The sequence below is a fragment of the Branchiostoma lanceolatum genome, chromosome 12 (assembly GCF_035083965.1).
Source record: "Branchiostoma lanceolatum isolate klBraLanc5 chromosome 12, klBraLanc5.hap2, whole genome shotgun sequence".
NCBI classification, from domain to species: Eukaryota; Metazoa; Chordata; class Leptocardii; order Amphioxiformes; family Branchiostomatidae; genus Branchiostoma; species Branchiostoma lanceolatum.
This window is the reverse complement of record NC_089733.1, coordinates 1,072,501-1,097,579: the sequence shown is the minus strand read 5'-3', so window position 1 is coordinate 1,097,579 and position 25,079 is coordinate 1,072,501. Positions and strand designations below refer to the sequence as shown.

At 40.1% G+C, this 25,079-nt stretch overlaps 1 protein-coding gene and 2 long non-coding RNA genes across 4 annotated transcripts in view; 1 reads left to right on the top strand and 2 right to left on the bottom strand.

Moving 5' to 3' along the window:
• The window catches only part of LOC136446068 (F-box/LRR-repeat protein 20-like), a 56,275-nt gene extending 48,047 nt beyond the window's left edge, over window positions 1-8,228 (bottom strand). Inside the window, exons 1-4 of one of the 2 annotated variants that reach the window (XM_066444344.1) lie at window positions 8,071-8,228; window positions 7,436-7,500; window positions 7,245-7,299; window positions 1,231-1,305 (exon numbers count right to left, since the gene is read on the bottom strand). In XM_066444344.1, coding sequence (XP_066300441.1) covers window positions 1,231-1,305; window positions 7,245-7,299; window positions 7,436-7,500; window positions 8,071-8,106 — 231 coding nt within the window. In that variant the 5' untranslated portion in view covers window positions 8,107-8,228. The remainder of the gene's footprint in view (window positions 1-1,230; window positions 1,306-7,244; window positions 7,300-7,435; window positions 7,501-8,070) is intronic. The other variant, XM_066444343.1, reaches the window with a different exon arrangement.
• LOC136446044 (uncharacterized) overlaps window positions 1-25,079 on the top strand; it is a 224,814-nt gene that overhangs the window by 70,915 nt on the left and 128,820 nt on the right. The window lies entirely within an intron of this gene.
• LOC136445965 (uncharacterized) lies at window positions 20,643-22,501 on the bottom strand. Its single transcript, XR_010757472.1, has 2 exons — window positions 21,969-22,501; window positions 20,643-21,399 (listed from the first exon to the last, which is right to left on the bottom strand). It is a non-coding gene; the product is annotated as an uncharacterized lncRNA (long non-coding RNA).

Here is a 25,079-nt window from a genome sequence, read left to right as displayed (position 1 = left end):
GAGAGTACACTGCACCAAAACTGCACCACTGCACCAAAACTGCACCACTGCTAGGTACGGAAAAGTCACATGTCTTTCAAAATATGTATGATATGGAATATAAGATTTATTCTATTCATATATATTGACTGTACCATTTCATTATCACTTTCAACTTACAACACTGCAATATCAAACCTTTGTGGCCCATATAATATCAACATACTCATATTTTTTCAAGACCAGTTATAACATATATCAGCACACTAGACACATACACATGTATACTAGTCCTGTACCACCAAATGATTTTTAACCCTATCTAGACTGGACTCATTTGTGACCCCCCCCCCCCTCATAACTTCCAAAGTTATGATGGTGTATGATCAAATTTGCAGGGGGTGATAAGCATGTAAATACTAATCACTCTCCATAATAAGCCTTGATTATTTGGCGAAGATAATGTGTTCGTGGAACTCTAGTTATAAATGATATACATTGTACAACAATTTTCCTTGATCACTTGCTTCAAGTTCCAAGTATCTGTATCTGTATCTTTAAAGCAGGTATAACCGCCCTTCGTGTAACACACTAGCTTGGCAGGCACACGGCGCGGCAGCAGCTGGTTATATAACACCGAACGACCTGTCACGTCTAACCTTCGCATATCTAATTGCATGCATTGTTTAAAGCTATCCAATGAGGATGATTCTACAGTACTTGATGGCAACCAGTTCCACTCTACGATCGTTCTAGGAAAATACACATTTTTGATCACATCAATCCTAGGTTGATAAGTCTGATACTTATGTGGTAGAAAATGCATGACATGTACATTTTAGAAGAGTATAATTTTCAAATATATGTAATTTTTTCTGTTGAACATTTTATAATACTGAAAATCTGGTATGGTCCTTAGGCATAAATGAATAAGAAGAACCTACCTGCTTATCATCTTCTTTCCCTAGCTCGGACAAAAGTAGCATGGACACAGCTTACCTGTCAATTTGGTCATTTTCCGGGGGGTAAGTTTATTCCTGGGGATATGTTTATTAGATTTTGGAGGTTTGTCCGGGGGGTACTTTTATTCCGGGGGCTGTGTTTATTAGGGAGATGAGAGTATCATGGATAATACATATGATCATCATTTAATTCATATTTCACATCAGAAAAACCAAGAGATAAAGTTGGTATGGCCCAAATAGTAAGTCATGTGTCTCGTGACCATCATGATTTGTGTTGTTCTCTCACCTCTATATCTACTTGGAAGTCAAACAAATCCACTCTTTGCCAGTTGCTACCATCCAGTGCAAGTATGTTCCATGCCTGTAGAACACAAAATGTAAGACATAAATGTAATGCAATAAACTCCAGCTCTTGGACCTTTTTAAAATCAGTGTAAATGGTTAAATGAACAAGAAAAAAAAATGCTTTTGAAAAAAGCTGGCATTCGGCGGGTGATCAGGGTCCAATAACATCCTGAACTGAACTGTTGACAGGATCATTGTCAGGATCAGTATAGATTTGGTGGCCTAATGGTTTAAAATTCCCATGGTCACGGGTGGTGAAGCACTTTTTCAAGCTGATAACTGTAGTCCAGCCTCCTCACAGAGAGGTCAAGGGGGAAATTCCCATATAACCCCCTGAAAATGGTGCAAAAATGAAAAGGTTTCTTGAAATCCTGAGCAGGATTAGTTTAATTTATATCAAATGGATGTTTAAAAAGAAAATGAAAAAAATCTCTAAGTGGAAGCAAGCCCACATAAATTCCAACCCGCCACCGCTGAGCAAGGGATGATCGTCGGTTTGGAACCCATTGGTTATACATATACCGGTAGATAATACAACACAGGGTATTCCGTATCACCCTAGGTCCCAGCCCTCCTGCGGGTCTACGGCCGTCGGGCGATCCGACCCGCGTGAGGGCTGGGACCGAGGGTGATGCGGAATACCCCGTGTTGTATTTTATTTATGTCAAACCCACCCGAGAAAACACACATTTCAATGCGGAATGAGCCAAAAGTTGAGGGAGTTTTGTGTCCTCAAACACAAAACTGTAACAACATTGATTCCAACCGCCGAATCCGGTATTCGAATTTTCGGCGGCGGCGCAACCGGCGCTCGAAACGCATTCTTAATATTCTATGGAAGCCCGTGTGATACAACTCCCAAACCCTATGTGATCCGGATAGTTATCACACGGTCCGGAACACCCGTATCAGGCCCAGGTATGACATAAATGCCATTATAAGATGGCGTAAGCGCGGAATGCTGAGAACACAATTCTTTTGTGTTTTCAGTCAATTTGTAAAAAGTGCCCTCAACTTATAATAAACATGTTTGTATGTCGTGCTTCTGAAGTACACCCAGTCCCTACTACAATTTTTTCAGTTTGTGGTCCTTCATCATCATCATCTATCGGCCATCGGCCAGGACTAAATAAGTACATACATCACTCCATATCGCCCTGTCCAACATCATTGGTCCTTAACTATGGAAATCCCCATACTATTAGGCTAAATACTGTGTTCTCCCACAATAATTGGCATTACTGCAGCTAATTAACATAATATTATGTAAATACAAATAAATGTAAAATTGACTGTATTTTTTATTCATGAGTCACCAATACAAAATTTTCAAGTGGCTTGATCGATTTCATACCTACAATGTAGTAATGCATATAATCATATGAATGTTAGTGGTCTTGCTGTAACTAAATTTTATGCTTTTTATGCATCAAACAAAGACCACAAAGAGTAGCATGTTTGTCAAAGTTGTTGCATGGCTATAGGTGGGAATCTACCACGGTTTGAACAACCAACCAAACTATCAGCATTAGATCCTACCTGATTGTATAAAAACCTCACTGAAATAACCAACGCATTTGATCTTCATATTATATCCAGTTAGTCTAGCTGTACAGTTGGGGTTCATATATTGGGTAGGCCTACTACTCTACTCAGGGATCCCACTAGAATTGAAAGGTTAGGTTTTTTCTGCACATATTTCTCTGGTATTTTTGCGCGTGATGTGCTATTTTTCGGCCTAGCAACGTTGATTTCCCGCCCCTTGACGGCCTTTGTGAAATTCTGGCGGCACTCGTAACATATCAGTCAATATCACTATGACGCCACAAAGTAAACGGAAAAATAAGACGCGACATTGACGTTTCAAAATACAACTTTCATATAAGTAACTCTGACAGTCTCTGTTTACATCATAAACCAAAGCATACTGATCAAAAACATGTGTAGAGTAGAGTGCACAGGGAATAATTCCTGACCACTATCGGAAGAATAATTTGTTCACAGAAGACATGTTACACGTAAAAACGATAATCAAAACTTAACTTTCCTTGTGAGATGTGTTTTGGGGCCACAAAATCTCTAAAACTGCAGAAATCTATCGGTAAACAACAACTCAAAACATGGCTGCCACTATCTGCCACTAGAGGCGTGGTGACAGTAAAACTAGCAGCATACTGCACAGCACGGATACCGATCTTTAAAATGATACCGTAAACGCATGCAAATATTATATTTTTGGGGAGCGATAGACACAGAAGGCTATTTTCATTTTTAGAGGGTTCATATTTTAAAATAACCGTAAGATTTTCCCAATTTAGCGGTTAAGGGCGGGTTTCTAGTGTCAACATGTAATTGGTAACTTTTTGGTATGTGCGGTCTGAGACATTGAGCTTCTTTTAAGGTCGAGCTCTGTTCAGTATTGTGGGCTCAACCGCGGGAACGCGAAATCCGAGCAATAACAAAAACTTTGTTTTTGACGCTATGGAGCAAAAGTTTATAAACAGTCACATAACCCTTTTTTGTGGAGGGTGTGTCTTCATATTTGTTTTGTATTTAGAAAATATGATCAGGTACATTAGTAGCTATCTGATGATTTTTATTATACTGTATCAGTGTATGTCCCTGATTGTCAGTAATCATAAATGATATACATGTACAACAATTTTCCTTCATCACTTGCTTCAAGTTCCAAGTAGAAAATGCATGTATCATGTACATTTTCACTTGTTGAATATGAAAGCACCGAGGTCCCCCATTAGGGGTCATAGCGGGGAACCTATGCCCAAATTTCAACATTAATGTTACTATCATATTTTATTGAAGTGGCGAGGAAGATCATCATGATTTGAAAAAGCTATGTACAGTTATACAGTTATTCTGTTCAATATCTATATACTTAATAGGTATGGTCCTCAGGTATAATGGAATACATTTTCGTGTAGATAGACTACAACCTACCTGCTTATCATCTTATGTCGCTCGGACAGTAATGCTGTTGTAACTTGTATGGACACAGTTTACCTTGACTGTCAATTTGGTAATTTTCCGGGGGTACTTTTATTCCAAGGGGTACTTCTATTTGAGAGGTGAGAGTAACTGGAAGGTACTTTGTCGAGGATACTTTGAAACTCTGGTGCTGACTGAGCTGGAGGCCTCATGCTTGAAGTTGTTGCTGTACAGGCAGTCCAAATCAGTTTGTTCTTCCAAACCGTCGCTTGGATTAATGTCGTGATCTATCGTGATCAATTTTGTTTCCAGTAACTCATTATCACCAGTATAGAATACACCACGGTGTATTCAGTATCGCCCGAGGTACCGGCCCAACCCGCGGGTCACATCGCCGGCCCAATGGGCGATGCGACCTGCGGAAGGGCCAGGACCGAAGGTGATATATTGTATGTCATACCCACCCGAAAAGACACACATTTCAATGCGAAATGTACCAGAAGTTGAGAGAGTTTTGTTTCCTCAAACAAAAAAATGTAGCAACATCGATTCCAACCTCCGAATCCGGTAGTCAAATTTTTGACAGCAGTGCAACTGGCGCACTAGGGACCTCCCTTTAATGACAATGAACTTTATTGCATATTCATGCCCAACATGGGCTAAATGCATTAGGGTAACATGAAGTAAAAGAAAAGGAACATTGTACTATATTCCGTCTAAATCTACAGAGTTAATGTCCTATATATCCGAGGAACGTCCCTTACTGAAGCTAGGTACTCATTTATACCTGAGTGAAGTGACAAAAGTCGTTTAAAATGCCTTTCCCAAGAGCACAACATCAGGGCATATTGGTGGTTTCGAACTGGGGACATATCGGTTCTGGGCAAAACGCCCTACCGATTGCGGCACACGTCATGCCAATAGTAAACTGGAGCTGGGATTTGATTGTATGGATAACATCCTCTGGGAACCCCAAAACTGATGCGAGCGTGCGAATAAAAAAAAATTGGCAAAAAAACCCGTTAGCTAAGGCCACAGCAAGTAAATTTTATGGATGACATCCTCTGCAGACTCCAAATTTAGTGTGCGCAGGCAAAAATTTCAACAGACAGACAGCTAGACAATGGTCTACTCAAACCGCATGACATGAGTTACTTCATCTGACCCTGTAGTCGGATTTGTTAGTAGTTCCCTTCATTCAAAAAATAACATATCAGATTACATGTCGTTTACAATAATTACAGACGAGGAGCAATCTTATTACAGCTTGCATACACTATAATTGTACAACACATTTGTACGGATTTTGGGCGAGCCAAATTTTTACTATATTGTGTGCAGATTGCAAGAATTCTAGGAATTGCAAATTGCAAATTGCACCATTTGGAAGTTAAGTAAATGTGGCCACTATTAGACACAAATCTTGCATAGAGGGCCTCATTTACGTAATCTATGAGGAAACGGTACGATATTTTTTTTTGTGAAAACAAGATTTTCATACATTGGACAACTTTTGTTATTTTGGTAGAGATGGTGATTGACTGATATGATTTATGCGAGGTCCTTATTTGCATGTGGGCTAAAAACGAAAACGTTAACAGAGACTACCGTCGCCATGGCAACATCTTTTTGTGTTGCCAATCTTGTTCACCATTCCTGCATGTCATTGTGCAAATGCCTTTTTTGCGGCATCTAGGACGATGGAACTGACAGACGTTTGCAACATATTGCCACATTTTTGGTAAATTGACCATTACCAAAGGGTAAATTTTTTTTTATTTATTTCAAAATCAGGCAAAAATCAATGCGCGCGCTGATTTCATCCAGAAAATTTACTTGCTGTGGCCTAAATCATGAAATTTATGTGGTCAGGAAGGTTAAACAAATGACTAATACACAAAGTCTTCTTTGACTTTGGAATTGATTTCGACATTCTATGACATTGGTATCGTTTTCCAATACTGAAAATGCAGAAACATTTGCGGTGGTTTTCTGTTCGCGATTTCGCGGTGAACTTAAGCGCGAACTTAAAACCACCCCAAAACTTTTTGCCCACCTATGACTGCAGCACTACTTTTGTTTCAAACACGAACTTAGAACCACCGTGAACACTCTATTTTCTGCCTACCGCGAAATAAAAACCACTTAAAATTAAATGCATTTACAGTATTTCGTTTGTAATTTACAGCATATATTTGATCACTTTGGAGCTTCTTTGTGCGATTTACTGTATAGTCAAAAAATCTTTTAATTTTTGGAAACGGACAAAAATTGATGTGCGCGCGGATGTCATACATATAATCAAATCAACATGGCCTAATGCTAGACATCTGTCAGGAGAAGATAATCTAGGTTAGGTCTCCATAATTTACAGAACAGACAGTGAAAACGGTCTGCCTGTGTTGCTGGACATCCACTAACGAGACTGCACGCAATCCCACGCTTGACTAGAGGCCTAATGTGGACACGGAAATGCCGCGAAACTGGCATCCAGGAAATACAAGTCGCTGCAAGAATGGATGCTGTTTCACTTTCAGTGACAGTCGGCGTCCTTGACTCGCTAAAGTCGTAGGAGCTGCAAATGTACTTTTTACATCTTGACAGGATCCTCGGGGTTAAAGGTTGTGAATGGTTTGAGCTGACCGACAAGTATCCGAATTGAAATTCTTTGCATTAAACAGAATCATGAGGGTTTATTTTCAAGATTATCAAAGACTATATGGTGTGCTCTGATTGGTTGAATTTCTAGGCTTCTGATTGGGTCACAACAATGATCCTGTCAATGCTTCAAAAGAAGTATTATTTACAGGATCATCCTGTAAATGGTGCAAGTAAAAAGTGCACTATCACCCTGTCCAGTGCAGCAAATGTCACCCTGTCAATAGCAGTATAAGTATATACAGAAATATGTAATGGATTCTTTTGCCCCCTCCCCACATGAACTGTGCAAACGTTATAACATATTCATTTCACACATGATTGAACAACAAATATTCCATCTAAACTTACCTTGGAAACTTGACCACATCGACAGAGAGACACGACGTCTAGATGGGAGAATATTCTGCGGTAGGATGAAACATGAACACTGCATAATTAGGTAAACAATAAGAGGTTTTGTTGGCAGACAATTGATTACGCAGCATACAGGTATTAAACAGGTGCTCACTGAAGATAATGTTTTCAGGGAATGAAATTACCTGAGAATGAGCTCTTTGGGCAGCCTTTTGCAAATCAGACTTTCCTCTTCCATGTATTCGGAGACCTGTAAGTACGGGAGAGAACAGGTAGGACGGAGGTTCACCGATCTACGCAAATTATCATGGTGGAGCAGACGACATTTTCCACATTCTGTGACAGACGACAATACACCCTGAACGGACCTACCTGCTGATCTGACCGCCATGAACAAATGACAAGGATCCCTACAAATGTGGCGTGTTTATCTGTCCAGAATCGGAGGGTTTATCGTCAGGCACATGACGACCACAAACATCGCGGCACAAGAACCCTGAGGGCCCCTTTGCCTGGACAATAACATCGCACGGACCTTTAAATTATCTCGGTACACTAACAACAGCACGGTGGAAGATCCATAAATATCAATATGTAAACAATCTATCTGTGTTTGTGCTGTAAAAACGCTGAAGTGCGGATCCATTTTAGACCATTCTGTCATGTCTGGCCGGCGTTTGCTGAGACAATACCGTGCAGGACATATTTCCCCCCCTACCGCCATGATAGGGTTTCATTTATCTCGGGACAGCTGAGTACAGGCTCGGCTGAGTCCGGCCTGCTGTCCACGCCTTACAGCACGGGTACAGCTTCATCTCACCTCGCTCCGACTCCTGACGCTGCCGTTCATCATCATGATGAGCACCAGGACGGTCCGGATGTCCACAGGAGACGGGAGATTGAGATCTAATAGTCACTGACATTCCCTACCACACGGGGCAGAACTCAGACGGCCGCATAGGGCTACGTACGATCTGCCCGGTGAAGAATGGTTTAGTTACGTTACGTTACGTGTCCGACTGAGTTGGTAAGAAGTCAATAAAGTAAGCTGTTCTTATTTTATCTGATTGTTGAAATCTGTCAATCGCATTCTTTTTATCAAAGGAATTACAAAAATTATGTTGAGTTGGTAATAAAGCTACACATTTGTATTGGAGACAGGTGTATTGTCATATGAACATGAGCAACCCAACATCAAATTTACAATTGAATTCACTGTAAAACGGTACAGGTAGCGGTATTCTCAGTGACTTTTAACCCTTGGGAGTTCTAGTCTCTTGTACAATCTTGTCATACAGAAATGGCTCTATTTGGAAATAAAACAGATGGCATCTTATCATCATGCAGATGGTGAGTTAGTCAGGGGCCTTGGAAAACATGGTGTGTGACGCGATTGTGTATTCAACCTACCAGCTGATCTGTCGGCCTGGAGGGTACTAACTAGCCTCCTCCAGGCCCCGCGGATCGCTGGGAAAATACTCGAAATTGGCCAAATAGAGTGAATTGTATGCTAAGGGAGTCGGCTACGGAGAGAGGGTCCAATCTGCAATGCAATTGCACTTGAGCCTGCAAGTGAAACCCTGGCAACAAGAGTTCCACGACCTCATATCTCCATGAAATATTCTGTTTATGTAAATGACTTACACATGTACATAATATATGCTTGGTCATAAATACCTTTATCTTACTTACACATGTTGCAATATTGACAGTCCTATAATTTTCCTCTTAGATGAATTATGGCGCTTTTGCATTAATTATGCAAATTAGGAATATATTTGAATAATTGGTATCTGTTGATGCTCCACTTGCCATAAGCTACATCTGTTACTTGTATTTGAGTCTTATAATGGAAAACACTGCGAATATAGATTTTCCTCATTATTTATGTAAATTAAGTCCCAATTAGCATAATTTGCACCTCATGCAGTGTGTACATCTCTGTCTAAGATACCTGCATACCAAATATCATGGAAATCCATTGTTCCCTTGTTCAGTTATTCCCCATAGAAGATTTTCACAATAACGCCACTGCAGTTCCAGAGGAAGCTGCTAGGGAGCCCAGACCGACACCACTTCTTTATTACATCACGACACAAGCTATCTGCCACCCAAAAATCAAGACCATAGCACGTCCAGGTCAAAAGATACAAAAACTGAAGTTCTGCTGCAGTACCAAGGTCACATACCAGGGGGCCCAAAATCGACCCTGAATTTTGTAGTAGGTAGATACATCCTGACTCCTCCCAACGATAGACTTTGTACACTTTGTAACTCTAACTGTATAGACAATGAAGTTCATTTTGCATTAGAGTGTACGTTATACAAGAACATACGTAATTCTCTTATTGGTGCCCTGAATTTAGATACACGATTTAAACAGTTAGTAAAAGATTAACCATTTGTGTATATATAACAACATCCCCTGACAACATTATAGAGCAAAAACTCGTACACACTTGTTTTAAGAAGAGGGAAGAGACATGTAAACAATAGATTTAATGATAGCATAGCTTTATATGTTTGATAATTGTGTAATCGATAGATATAGTATAGACTAGATTTAGTTGTTTTTGTTTATCTGACTGTTTCAGAACGCTTCATGTAACGATTCACTACACTGAATACGTTTCATGTATCATTGAAACTATCATATTGCATTCAGCTCATGAGGGCAGGAACGTGCAAATAAAGATCATTGTCATTGTCATCAATTATGCAAATCAGTCCATGATTTCCATGTTTTGTATCTGTTCATGTTCCACCTAACATGTGCTACATTCATTGAATCCAGTTATGGAAAACAATGGAATTATAAAATTTCCTGATTGATTATTAGGTCCTTATTTGCATAATATGTATCTAATTGTGAACATCTCTGCCTAAGCTACCCGCGTGTCTAAAATGATGGAAGTCCGTCTTTCCTTTATTCAGTTAACCCGTCTTTGGATTATTTAGACAAAACTAACATTGCAGTTCCAAATTTGAATGTTTGGGGGCCGAAACTTGCCCCCACTTTGTCCTGACGTCAAAAACTATATCTGCCACTTGAATATCAAGACCATAGCATGTCCGGGGCAAGAGATGCATGGTAAAAACTGCTAGGATAGAATGTTATCATTAATTATGCAAATCTCCTACTATTTTGCAGAATTTGCATTTCATTTTGTACATGTCATCTTGGCCATGTCTAAGCTACCAACAAACCATCCCTTCTAGAGTTATCCTCTTTGGAAAATTTTGACCAAAACGCTCCTGCAATTCCTGAAATAGTCGCTTATGTTACTTCTTTCCGAGCACAAGAGATATCTACCACCCAAAATTCGTGACCATAGAAATGTTCAGAACATATCAAAAACGGAAATCTAAAAAACCTAATCATTTCCAGTTTTTGTCACACCCTACTATCACAGTACATATAAAACCAATCCATACAGCCATTCTTGAGTTATCTTGTTGACCAACAGACAGGCACACATACACACAAACGCTGCCTAAAATATAACCGCCATGACCCCCATGGAGGTAAATATAAACTCATCAGTCAATTCAAAGTAAGTATTTACTTAGGCCCTACAAATCACAAACAAAGCAATTGCATTGCGGTTACTACTACAATGTTTTCGGGGACGTGTATTTGTTGGACTGTCTGCCTGTGAACAGCATAACTCGAGAAGTTGTAGATCTTTATCATATTTGGTAGAGTCCATTCAGTCCAAGAAAAGTCAGCTTACTTTAAAATCGAATAATCTGGGCCCTGGGGCCAGAGCCATAAACTAATTCAGGAAGTGCTTCCCACTGTGGCCTTGCTGCAGTTTGAAAGGTGGATTGACCCCCATAACTACATAAACACATAAAAATCCCAGACTGTCTCTGGCTTGAAACAGGAGAAGATTAGCATAATACTGGTGAACGAGATTTAAATATTTTTTCTACTGGTTTTCAAAGTCAAATTATGAAACCAAATATGTGTTCAAATATCAACGTTCAAATCAGCCTGTCAAAGTTGTTTCAAGGTGTAACTGTGTCTATATTTGCAACTTAGAAATACCCTCCTCGCAGTTGAATTCAAATTTTTGGTAGTTGTATGTCTAGAAATATGATTTGAAGCTGTCAGCCGATGTCTACATGCTATTCTAAAAGCCATTTATATAGACTGGAGCTCTGTAGAACTTGTAAGGTAGAACTGCACATGAACTGCCAGCCAATGTCTTTACTTTTTTAATATACCGGTACTACCAAACAGAGCATGGTAAGCCAGTGTTGTCATTTATATTCTGGGTTACATAAAACTAACTTCTTCACGGTATAGCCATACATCAATTCCTTATCTGACTATATTTCAAAGTTTATTGAGAGAGTAACTTGTGTTGGTGGTGACTAATCTATCTTAGGCCACAGCAAGTAATTTCTATGGATGACATCAGCGCGCTCATTAATTTTCGCCTGATTTCGAAATAAAAAACAAGAAATTTCATTGCCCTCCAACGGGGGTCAACATGCCAAAATTTGCCAAATATGTCGTAAACGTTGACAGTCTAAGGTGTTTCATCGCGTATGAATACCCAATGTAGTTCCTGCCCATGATGGTATAATAACAATCTGTTTTCTGCATTTGTTCTAGCAAGGTTGTATATAAATGATGGGGGGGGGGGGGTTCTAGTTAATTGAGCTGTATACACAAGGTGTTTCATCGCATATGAATACCCAGTGTAGTTGCTTCAGATGATGGTACAACAAGCTCTTTTCTGCATTTTTTGTAGTTAGTCTATTGAGATGTATACACATCAACAAGGACATGTTTACTGTTGAATCAAGGAGGTTTTATATTATATATGAATGAATACAGGACTAATACATTGGTTGAATACAGGACTAAAAGACCGGTTTGTCATGATATCATATTTCGTCGCCTCAATTCTTGTTTAACAAAATTTTAAAATATAGGAATTTTGTTTTTGTGGGCCCGTCTAGTTTTTTTTTGCCCTATCTCATTAATTTTGGAGTCTGCGGAGGATGTCATCCATAAAATTTACTTGCTGTGGCCTTAGCCAGGCCTCACAGATGTGAACACCACGACAGTCAGTAGCAGACTGGCCCTGGTAGTTTACGTTAGCCGAATTTATTGGGTGATTTTTTAGTTCAATCTTGGTCTCCTTAACAGATCAGTTCCTGTCCCACCAAAACTGTGTCTCGGGGGACAACAAGTGCCATGTGTTGAGCTAACCAATGGCCCGGGTTTTGTTCTGGACAATAATCTGACTTTTAATGAACAAGTGAACTCTATGGTCACGAAGGCCTCTCGCAGGCTCCATTACTTAAGGCTCCTTACAAAAGAGGGTCTGCATGCCCTTTTTCGTGAAGCGTTACGAGCGATTTTAATTCACCGTTAATCGTTACCGGCCGCCTGAATTTACCGTTAAGCGTTATCGGTGTATTAATCGTGAAGCGTTACTGGTCGTTTTAATTCCTCGTTAAGCGTTACTTGTCATCCTGAATTCAACGTTAAGCGTTATTGAGTAATTCCTCGTTACGCAGGAAAAAGCATTTCAGTGGGTCAAGATTTCAAAATTTTCTCCAGGGAGCCCACGGCTCCGGCAAAAATACGTCGGTAGGGCGCCCCCACAAAATTTCAAGCCGAAACACTTCTATTTTTCACTCTACCCGCAAAGTTTTCTCCTCAAAATTCAGGAAATAAAGTGTTTCGCGGTTCAAGATTTTAAAATTTTCCCCGGGTGCTTGCCAGGCCTCCGTCGAAAAATATTGTCAGAAGGGCGTCGGCCCCCAAACTCAAGCTGAAACTCGTCTGTATTTTTTCACAAACAGAGACATCATTAAACTTAACTTAAATTACCAGTAATATTTGCCCATCGAAATGCAAGAAATAGCGGTGTCAAGAATTTTCCCCGGGAGCATGTCGCAGCTCCGGCGAGGTCTGGAGGGCGTGACGCCCCTCAAAAATCAAGCTGAAACTCTTCTGTATTTTTTTTTTTTTTCAAACATAGATGTCATAAAATTTAGCTTACTCTTCAGGAACACCCCCCCCCCCGCCCTCAGAATGCAGGAAATAGCGTTTCAGAGGGTCAAGATTTCAAAATTTTCGTCGCGCCTTCGGCGCTCGTCATTGTGATCATGAAATTTCCTGTCGCCGCCGAATTTAAAGCGTTCGGAGCAGGCGTGCGAGAATGACATAGCGTAATAGGTCTCCTGCCACAAGATCAGGACGACTAGTGGCAAAAAACCGTCGTCTTCAGGGGTATCTCATGTTCTAAAAATGCTGAATTTACCGTTAAGCGTTATCGGCCGGCCTGAATTTACCGTTAAGCGTAATCGGCTGGTCTGAATTTACCGTTAAGCGTTGCCAGGACCCCCCCATGCAGACCCTCACAAAACAGGGTAGTGGTGTAGCTGACCTGATGCAACTGTACATTACATTAATCAGACCAGTACTTGAGTATGGCCATGTACTACTTGTAGGCTGTAACAAAGAACAGAAACGGAACATGGAGAGGGTACAAAAAAGAGCACTCCGAATAATCTCTCTGGGAGGAAGAAGGGAGGTGCCCACATTGCCATCTTTGACGGAACGCCGTGAGCCTACAGCAGTGAAACATGCTGGAAGAAAATCATCCCGGCTCCACGACCTGGTTCCTCCGGCTAGGACCCTGGCCACAGGGCGAACTTGAATGACTTAACGGCCATCACAGTACCAGCAGCCCGTGCACAAAAACTCGTTCCACCACCAGGCCATCCGCCTGTATAACTAGAGTTCCACGAACACATTATCTTCGCCAAATAATCAAGGCTTATTATGGAGAGTGATTAATACTTACGTGCTAATCACCCCCTGCAAATTTGATCATGCACCATACCATTTGGAAGTTATGATGGGGCGAATGAGTCCAGTCTGGATAGGGTTAAAATCATTTGGTGGTACAGGACTAGTATATGTGTAGAGTGTGCTGATATATGTTTTAACCGGTCATGAAAAATATGAGTATGTTGATATTATATGGGCCACAAAGGTTCGATATTGCAGTGATATAAGTTGAAAGTGATGATGAAATGGTACAGTCAATATATATGAATAGAATAAATCGTTATTCCATATCATACACATTTTGAAAGACATAGTACATGTACATGTACATGTGACTCTTCCGCACCTAGAAGTGGTGCAGTTTTGGTGCAGTGTACTCTCCAAGCAGAGGAGTGGGTCTGGCTGGTATTTGGCGTGTTTTTAGGTGTTTTTGTCAGGCTTTCTATTTAGTCCCCTTTTCGTTATGTCGCCAACCGTGTTGAACAAAAATGCCTAAACTGAACGCGTTAAAAACCAGCAGGATCCACACCTCTGCTTGGAGAATAGTTTATTTATTTGACCTACATGTACGTTTATGCAATGCCATGACCTGATACTGTCCCATGTCCCATTATGAAATGCAGTAGGTTAACAAACTTTCCTTACTAATTATGCAAATTAGCTCCTGATTTGCATTATTAGTCATTGATTATGCAAAGCACCATCTGAGCTCTCTACATACCAAACATCACGACGATCTGTTATTTATGTCCGAATGTCAAAACAAAAACACCCACTGCAGTTCTTAACAAGCCGCTAGGGGGCCAAAATTTACAGGACTTACTTTCTGTGGCATGAACTATCTTCCACACAAAAATTATGACCATAGCACTTTCAGAAAATATGCCCCTACATTTTGAACCTCCGCTGCAGTACCTTAAATACCCGCTAGAAGGCAGATTCTCGAAATTGACCTTCCTTTCTGTAAACCCTACCCATCCACTAAATATCATACAGATCCATCAACAGCTTCTCGAGTTATGCTGGCGACATACAAATACATGTACACATCCATACAAAGCCTGCTGCAGTACCGACGGAAAATACCAGGGGAACCATTTTTGAACTTGACCTCCTTCAATCATGAAGATGCATCAACGTTTCCGTCACTTTTTTTGCCTACATACAAACACAAAAAAATGTAAAGTCCGCTGCAGTACTGTTAAAAAACGCAAGGTGAACCATTTTCGAACTTGACCTTCCTTTGCACAACCACTACACACCTACTAAAAATTATAAATATTTATTGAAGCTTTCTTGAGTTATGCTCCTGACATACATTCAGACCCACCCAACAGATTTTTCAACCGAAAACATAATCTTCTCCGAGTACAAGTACTCGGCGAAGATAACAAGGCAACTCTGGAACACTGATACTGTTAGTTTACTAAGGCCACAGCAAGTAAATTTTATGGATGACATCCTCCGCAGACTCCAAAATTAATTAGATAGGGCGAAAAAAAAACAAGGCGGGCCAAAAAAAACAAGATTCCTATATTTTCAAATTTTGAGATCATAAGTCTTGTTATTAAAACAAGAATTGAGGCGACGAAATATGATATCATGACCAACAGGTCTTTTATTCCTGTATTCAACCAATGAGGTTTCATATATAATATAAAACCTCCTTGATTTAATGTAAACATGTCCTTGTAGATGTGTATACATTTCAATAGACTAACTACAACAAATGCAGAAAAGAGATTGTTGTACCATCATCTGAAGCAAGTACACTGGGAATTCATATGCGATGAAACACCCCCCCCCCCCCATTATTTATATACATGAAAACAGCTTGTTATTATACCATCATGGGCAGGAACTACACTGGGTATTCATATGCGATGAAACACCTTAGACTGTCAACATTAAACTGTTCTTGAAGATGTGTATACAGCTCAATTAACTAGAACAAACGCAGAAAACAGCTTGTCATACCATCATGGGCAGGAACTACACTGGACTGGGTATTCATATGCAATGAAACACATTAGACTCTCAACGTTTACAACATATTTGCCAATTTTTGGCATGTTGACCACCGTCGGAGGGCAATGAAATTTCTTGTTTTTTATTTCGAAATCAGGCGAAAATTAATGAGCGCGCTGATGTCATCCATAAAAATTACTTGCTGTGGCCTAATGAAGACGTTCTAGACAAGTGACTTTTGCTCTTAACTGTGTATGGATATTGTCGTCGCTGTTACATGTATGTTACATACGTTTTGTTTGTGGTTTGATTGTGGATGTTGCTCGTGTATGTAGCCTGACAAATCGCGCTCCTAGTGTCCAGCCGGTTTCCGTAACCGCCTTTAACCCTTGGGTGGGGGTCAGTAACCTCCGGCTGAGAGCTTGTGTAAATACAGGCTACTCGTGTATGTACTTCTGTGTAAAAATCAGTACTGTTCAGCTTCAACGTAACGCTGCAAGGTTGATTTTACTAAACTAAATTGAATTGAATTCGCATGATTTATGTCTAATGATATCCACATGTAACTTAACTTCCAAATGCGGCATGGATGAAATCCCCGTTTTCTTTGGAATTACAGAACTTTGTCATTTATCATGCAAAATAGGTATTCATTTGCATGACTGATATCTATCGATATTCCTCTCTTTCTCGGTTACATATGTCTTTATAAACGCTCTTAATTGATTACGCAAATTAGTTCCTAGTTTGTATAATTAGCATAGGCTTTTGTCAATCATTACGTAAGCTACAAGTTTGTAATGTTATCGTCTAGATATGTACATTTGGGACAATAGGTGCTCTATAATTTTTGAAAAGAATAACAGTGCTGTGACCGTCATATATTTACCATCAATGATTGTTACTTCGTATGTGCGATAATGTTATTAACTGTTTAAAGATTTTCTGAAATCAATTTTAAAAGCTTGTAAAATACGTATGCAATTCAGCTTACGGCTGCAAAGTTGTTTTTTCCTTGATCAGATTGATCAGAATGAAGAAGTGATATATGCAAATCGGTTCCCATTTACATGTTTGGTGTCTCTTTACATGTGTTACATTTATTGAAATTCAGTTATGGAAAACAACGCTATTATAGAATTTCCTAATTATCATGCAAATTTAGTCCTTATTTGCATAATATATATCTAATTGTGTACATCTTTGCTTAGTCTACCTGCATGCCTAAATTGATGGAAATCCTTCTTTCCTTTCTTCAGTTATTCTCTTCGGAGCCTTTCACAAAAACGCCCTTGCAGTTCCAAAATCGAATGTTAGGGAGCCCAAACCTGCCCCACTTTGTCCTGACCACCCTTATCTACCACCCAAATGTCAAGACCGCAGCATGTCCGGGTCAAGAGATACATTGAAAAATAACTGTTTATGATAGAGTTCTCTCATTAACTATGAAAATATCAGAAAAATGTTCAGAAACGCTTCCAGCAGACGTGACACTGCCACGCTGAGAACATTACGCAACATACTCCATGACAGTAGCTCTCCACTTAAAGGAGTATTCCACTCTGTAAGCGGGAATTGTCATTCTTCTGAGAATGAATTGTTATCCTTGGATCTAGTTTGTCTTGTAAAATTTACCATGAGTGGGAGCCTGAACGCAAGGCGCTACATGATAGTGATCAAGGCATGAAACCCCCGAAGGATCCATCCAACAATCCCAGAATTCAATGCGCGGTGCGGTACCGAGGGGAGGGCTTGCCAACATGGAGGGAGGGCATGCCAGCATGGACCCCGATGAGAAAACAGGTTGGTACTGGTATAGATGACGATGCTATGAAGTTCAGGAATACATTTTTGAGTAGACCAAATGTGTGTGCACAATCGTTATCAGAACTGCCTGGCCAGCGCTTTTCGATTTTATGTTGTTGTTGTTGTTGTTGTTGTCCTTCTGTAGTATTTTCTACACGCATACACGTAGCCATTTTAGATAGCAAAAAGGTATTTTTAAGAATGCCAAAAACTCTGTATTCCAAGAGCCGATACACTTCAAACTTGTTGTGTACATTCCTGAATATATGATAGTCACTCGGCTATTTTTGTTAGCGTATCAAATGAACTGTTAGCTAGAAATTCGGGCCAGAAGATGGCTCAGTTATCATCGCCGCCATTTTACCTGGGTATGGAACCTACAAAAGGCTCCTCACTATAGTGCCAAAATCTCTGTCCTCCATAACACCAGCGACTTCAGAATTTGTGTGTACATTCCTGAATATATGATAGTCACTCGGCTATTTTCGTTAGCGTATGAGATTAACCGTTAGCGAGAAATTCGGGCCAGAAGATGGCTCAGTTATCATCGCCGCCATTTTGCCTGGGTATGGGACCTACAAAAAGCTCCTCACTATAGTGCCCAGATCTCTGTCCTCCCAAACACCAGCGACTTCAGACTTTGTGTGTACATTCCTGAATATGTGATAGTCACTCGGCTATTTTTGGTTAGCTTATCGGCACAACCGGTAGCGAGAAATTCGGCAAGAAGATGGTTCAGTTATCATCGACGCCATTTCGCCTGCCATAATGGTGACCTACATTCAACTCCACTCTAAAGTGTCAAAATATCTGTATTCCAAGATGTGAGCGACTTCAAACTTTTTGCGTACATTCCTGAATATATGATAGTCATTCGACTGCTTTCGTTAGCTTATAGAGTCAACCGATGGCGAGAAATTCGGGCCAGAAGATGGCTCATTTCTAATCGACGCCATATGCATTTTGCCTGGATGTTTACATAATGGTGACCTACATTCAACTCCACACTAAAGTGCCAAGATCTCTGGATTCCAAGACCTTTGCGACTTCAAACTTTTTCTGTACATTCCTGGATATATGATAGTCACTCGACTGCTTCTGTTAGCTAGGCACATCAACCGTTAGCGAGAAATTAGGGCCAGAAATGGGCTATGCAAGCAGTCGTGCTGATTTGTCATGGACTCCATTTTTTTTGTTATTGACATTTGGTCTGGTCTAAATTCAACTCCTTACTTAACTTCTCAAGTACTCGAATCTCTGTATTAGACTTCAAAATTTTTGTGTACATTCCAGGATATATGATAGTCAAGCTTTATGATTGTTTTAACAATCATATAGCTTGACACAATTTCTCGCAAACTCTATAAGCTTTCAAGCTTATAGTTATAGAGTTTGTGATAAATTGTGTCTGAGGTTGGCCACACTAACAGACACCGCCATGATTCATTTGATCTGGCTTATTTCAGGTCAACATATGACTTCCATTTGTACTCTGATTACATAAACTATGTATCTATCTATATCTATATGACGCAGAATGTCTGTCTTAATGATTTCATGATTGATGCGTATATTTTCAGTAAATACATTACTGTCATTTTGTTTTTTGATAGAAATGGTAAGGACGCCAAGGAAAGAAAATCCAAGGAAAAGCCCAGGGAAACGCCCAAGACAAATGTAGAAAATGATGTAACATCTCTAGCTTGTTCTCATCTATGGACACTTACTTCTTGCAATGACAACATTGAATTTTATCTAGGGCTCGGCTGTCATTGTGTGTCATTGGTAAGATTACTTCTTATGGTAAAAAAGAGGGAAAAAAAGTGTATGATACTAGCAGGGCCTGACATTCATTGTTTGGATAATTACTGCACTGGTACCGGTGCACCTAACCAGTAACCTAAAGATGTAAGTGTACAGAAATATTTTTGTATGCATAGCATAGAATAGTAAACAATGAATTATAAACCTTTTCTTAGAGTGACTTTGAAATTCTATGGCTAACTAAACAAGTAATATAATAATGTTCTTTGTTTTTGGACAAAATGTCAAGCTGTATAATACAAGTAGTGTACAATCGTACATCTTCATGATTTTTCTTTTTAATGTGAAGGAAAATTGCCGGCTTAGCATTATTTTGGCACCTCTGTATCAATGAATTAACTCTACGAATCACAAAGATGTAGTTGACTTCAGAATACATTCTCTCTGCAGGTGATCTAAAGTGGCTTCTGGGCTACAGCAAAAGGCAAAGGGATGATGTGGTGAAGAACATCTACGAGAAGGACTACACTTTCAGAAGAATGCTGTTGGAGGCTGTCGTGCACAGGCGCCGGGAGTCCAATGAGTACTGGGGGGACCAGGTGCTCCCAAAGCCAGACTTACCCCCCTAACATTGCCCACATTCCCAGGCCAGACAAACAGGCAGCTATTGTGCAGTACCAAACAAGTTTTGAAGACCATAAGCCAGCCCCTTTATATGCTCAATCATTCTGTAGTCAATTTAATTTTTTTCCTCATTTTTGTACTGTTTTTTTTTTCAGCATACATGCCTTACATGACTAAACTACATGTATATGTAGTTTATGTTTTGAAATGTTTTGAAAATTCTGGTGCTGTCTCTGCTATAGACACATAAAATGTGCAAATACTAGACTATACATATTGATGCTTGAACATGTAACATGAACATGTCAACAGTAGTTTACATGATATAGGTCCTGGTAGATACTTAGTAATATACTGATGTCATATGTCACAGGTTATTGTTTATTAGATTGATGAGGACAAGTTGCCAATTGTATATCCATTGGAGCATTTTATTAATAAATGTCCTGCCTACATATCTCAGAAGTAAATATTCCATTTTACAACCACCACAAGTTTATGTGTGTCCAACAATACTGTCTCAAATGTAAACACAAGCCATTTTTAAAAATTATTCAGAAATATAATTGTATATCCTTGTAATATATGTCTTCCTTGCTGTACAACTAGTTCAAAGGAATGTAGAAATAATGATACTTGGACAATAGCTAAGGTTTCCATTCGGCCTGCCATATAAATTTAACTATAAACCATGAATATATAAAAATGAATACATACAGGTACTAGACAGTTTTTTATATTTGGTTGAAACACACCTGTTATGCAGTGTTAGAAGTTTGGAAACCCCTGTGTACATGTAAGACTGTTATCAAGTTTGTTCTTTGACTTACCAGCTAAACCCTCACCCTAATTCTAATACTTACAGTATTGAGTTAGAAGAATACAAACTGATTTATAGACCAACTGGACAGGTGATGGCGAAACATCTTAGCAGCAAAATGTCCTAATTCTGTAAATACAATTTTGGCCATGATATCTAAACCTACATGCTCTTCTGCTCACCTAGTGACCTACTTATCTGCCTCAAGAAAACCTATGTATGTCCCATCTTCAGATGGATAGGCCTGCCTTATCCTGCTGACCACACAGAATAGAACCACACGGCACACTGTTCTTCCTAGGCGTCGTTTGTGAACCCAGCATGTGAATTGTCAGTATCGTAAGATCCTGGGAGAAACAAAAAATGCATGTAAATTGTAATGTTACATGTTTTTTTCTTGTATCAAGATTAATACAAGTACTCTGCAGAAGGACGAGAATGTTGTCTTTTTTTATGATTTATTTATCCAAATAATATTTCCCTTATCCTTACTACACATCTATTTGAATATGTGCACAATATTTTCCTTATCCTTACTACACATCTATGTGAATATGTAGACAATATCTGGCCATTTTTGTTTAGTCTGATAATTTTCAGATCTTGGTATTGCACTGACAGCCCCCCTCCCACACTGTGTAACATTTTCCGACTTTTCACCCTTAGTAATGCAAGTAATTACAAAATTACTGTCCATTTCTTAACACAAGATGCATCAAGAAAGCTTATTTAAAACTTCTCGGTACGTAATATATCGGGTTATACAGTGGTACGACTACTATGCAGCCAGCACCCCAGGTAAGAACGTCGCAAAGTCCGCCTCACGTTTTCGTGAGCTTATCATGAGTCCTGACACACAGGTCGATGTTGTAGATATGCAAAATAAAACGGACAGAAACAAAGTAACAACATTTACCTATTGTTTAATGGCACTCTGACATCTTGTATTCCAAGGTTATGTCACCGTATAAGTGCAGTCTGAGTGCAGACCTCATGAGACAGAGGGGATGGAATTCCTCGTGTAGCTCCCCAGGATCTAGCCGCGAACCCTCCGTCTGGTCACCGCGGCCGTCCTATGCCGCTTCTGCTTTTGTGGCGGTCCCAGCTCCAGCGGAGGCTCCGGCAGGGTCTTCTTTCCAATCGCCATTCTCTAATTGTCCTGAATCATGTTCAGGCTTAAAGGCAAATGGCCTGATATCATTAGGACCCAACTCATCCGAGTCTGTGGCGGCCATGACAGTTTTGTCGTCTGTTCCGTGTTTGGACTAGTGCGCATGCGTATACAACAGAGTAGAAAGAGCGGGTCTGTGGGGGATTACATGGATTTGAAAAGGATTACTGTCGAAAAGTCCTAAGAGGTAATTCAGTCAAAACTCGGGCGTATTTGTTTTTAGAAAAGCATAATTTATCAGAAAAAAATACCCGCTTACTGAGTGGAATTCTCCTTTAATGAGTTCATCGCCACACGGTCAATCGCTACAACCTCCGCCGTGAAGGCCGCTGCCGGGCACTGACAAAGAGTAAATCCAAGAGACATGAACTCTCCTTTATTCCTCGATCATAAAAACTGTTCTACCACACTGACTTGCTAATTCTACCAAGTTTTACGGTACGGTTCAACAGAGTTACGGATGAACATTGAGCCACTAATGTAAGTCATGTAACTCCACTGCTCGAATAGACCGATCCTGTCGAACACCATATCGAACGAATAGAAGACCGATAGAACCCCCTGTTCTATTTAGCCCACCTCCGTCAAAAACAGCGTTGGCGGGGCAGAAATGGCACGTGTAAAGCAGGGTACGTATATCTGGGACAGGTTTTCCACTGTATTGGTTGAATGCATGCTCAGAACAAAAACGAATTTAAAAAGAAAATAGATCGGGCACTCAAGGGGAGGAAGCTTGAACCACATGCTGACTTACTACAAAGTCCGCTAGTGCAGAGTTTTGTATCTTCAGTTACTGGTGTGTGAAACTGGTTAACTTGAAAGTGAACAGGGAAGTAAAAGGATGCATTTTAATTCTTAGTTAATAAATACCGTGCAGCTGTTATGCATGCAGTCAATACAGTGGGAACCCTGTCACAGATATATGAACCCTGTTTTACACGTGCATCGCCTGCTTCTCAGAAACTGGGCGCTGATGCCCACCGACAAGGGAAAGCTATGCGGCGCATACCGCTTTAACATTGACCGAAAACATTACGCTCTCACCGCAACTATACCTACCCCCTCCTTAAACAACTCTACCCGGTGGATACAGCCTTCAACAACGAAGACATAGCATTCTTATTTGGCCCGCTCTAAAAGGGTTTCAGTGCCACAAAAGCTAAACCGAAGTCAGTGGCATTATTTTCAACCTTGCCGCGGCGGCCATGTTCGGTCCGTCAAACCCTGTTTTTGACGGAGGTGTTCGAAATCGAACAGGGGGCGTGGCTTTGGGATCGGTCTATTGTCAAGTTGTTGAAATTGTTCATGTACAAGTGAAACTTTTACAAATCATGAGCCCCTTTGTAAATGATGACGCACTTCATGTGGATATTTCAATGAAATGTCACATGCAAAGTCATGAGGAATAAAACTGAATCTGACTCTCCTATTTTGCATAGTTTTTTTCATTATGTGTAACGTTACATATTTGCTAAGCTATCTAACTTTAACGTTATAAACCAAAAATAATGAAAGTCGGTTATTCCCCTCTTGAGTTATGCTCTTTGATAAATTTTGAGAAAAACGCCCCTGCAAGTCTTGAACTGGCCGATAGGGGCCAAACTTATGTGACTTTTTCCCGAGCAAAGAAGCTATCTACCACCCACCAAAAACGTACGTTTTGGCCTCTCGTGCTCTGGAATTACAGCAGAATGACCTGAAATTTGCTATGGGGGTACCTTGAACAAATAGTCAAGGAACCCCATTCGCACTTTTGGCATACGTTACTTCAAAATACGATTTTGGGGGGTATTTTGGGAGATAAATGGCTATTTTCCCCATATGACCATATATGGACCTTAGAAAGGCACTCGACACAGTGTCCCATGAAATTCTACTTGACAAACTACGGATAAATGGTATACAAGACAATGAATTGTTGTGGTTTCAGTCATACCTGTCAGACAGAAGTCAGGTAACGGTCGTAGACGGTAACTTTACCACTAGTGACTGCCTTGGAATAGCTGAAGGCGTCCCACAAGGTTCCGTTCTTGGACCATTATTATTCATATTGTACATAAATGACATGCCAAACTACATTTCCCATGGTCATATAGTACTCTATGCTGATGACACGGCACTTTTCTATGCATCGAAGTCTGTTACTGATATATAAAAGAGCCTTAAATGCTGACCTCCGCAATATTGAGAGGTGGCTGGATGCAAATAGACTGACACTTAATGTTCGTAAATACAAGTCTATGCTCTTTGGCACTGTGAGAAGGCTGCGTCTAGGTAATGAACAACTAAATCTTACTCTTTCTGGAACGTATTTTTAAGTGGTTTCATGTTTTGAATATCTAGCTTTGTGGTTCGACCCCTGTCTAACATGGAGCTTTACACATCAACAAACTGTGCAATGCAGTGTCATCTAGGCTAGGAGTGATAAGACGTTTAGTTTCCATTTTACCACCTAAGACACTGTCTATGCTGTTCAACTGTATGGTTCTTCCAAAGATTGAGTATTGTGATACTGTTTGGGCCAATGGTGGGAAATCTCTCTTTGACAATCTCCAGAAACTCCAAAAACCGAGCAGCACGGCTTGTCCTCGGTATTTCACGTACAGCACATGTGGGATGACTTTAGAACAATCGCCTTTTGTATGGGGAGGGAAATGGGCGAAACATGCATATGCTCGTGCAAATGTTGCCTTTCTAGTAATTCCTGTGTTTTCCATGATAGAATCTAACGTTGATACGTGTAACGTAATCTATGACAAGTGGAATATTAGCAGATGCCAATTAGCAAATAAGGGCCTAATGTTCATAATAGATGCAAAAGTGCCATTTGTGGTAAATGATGGGAATTTCATACTT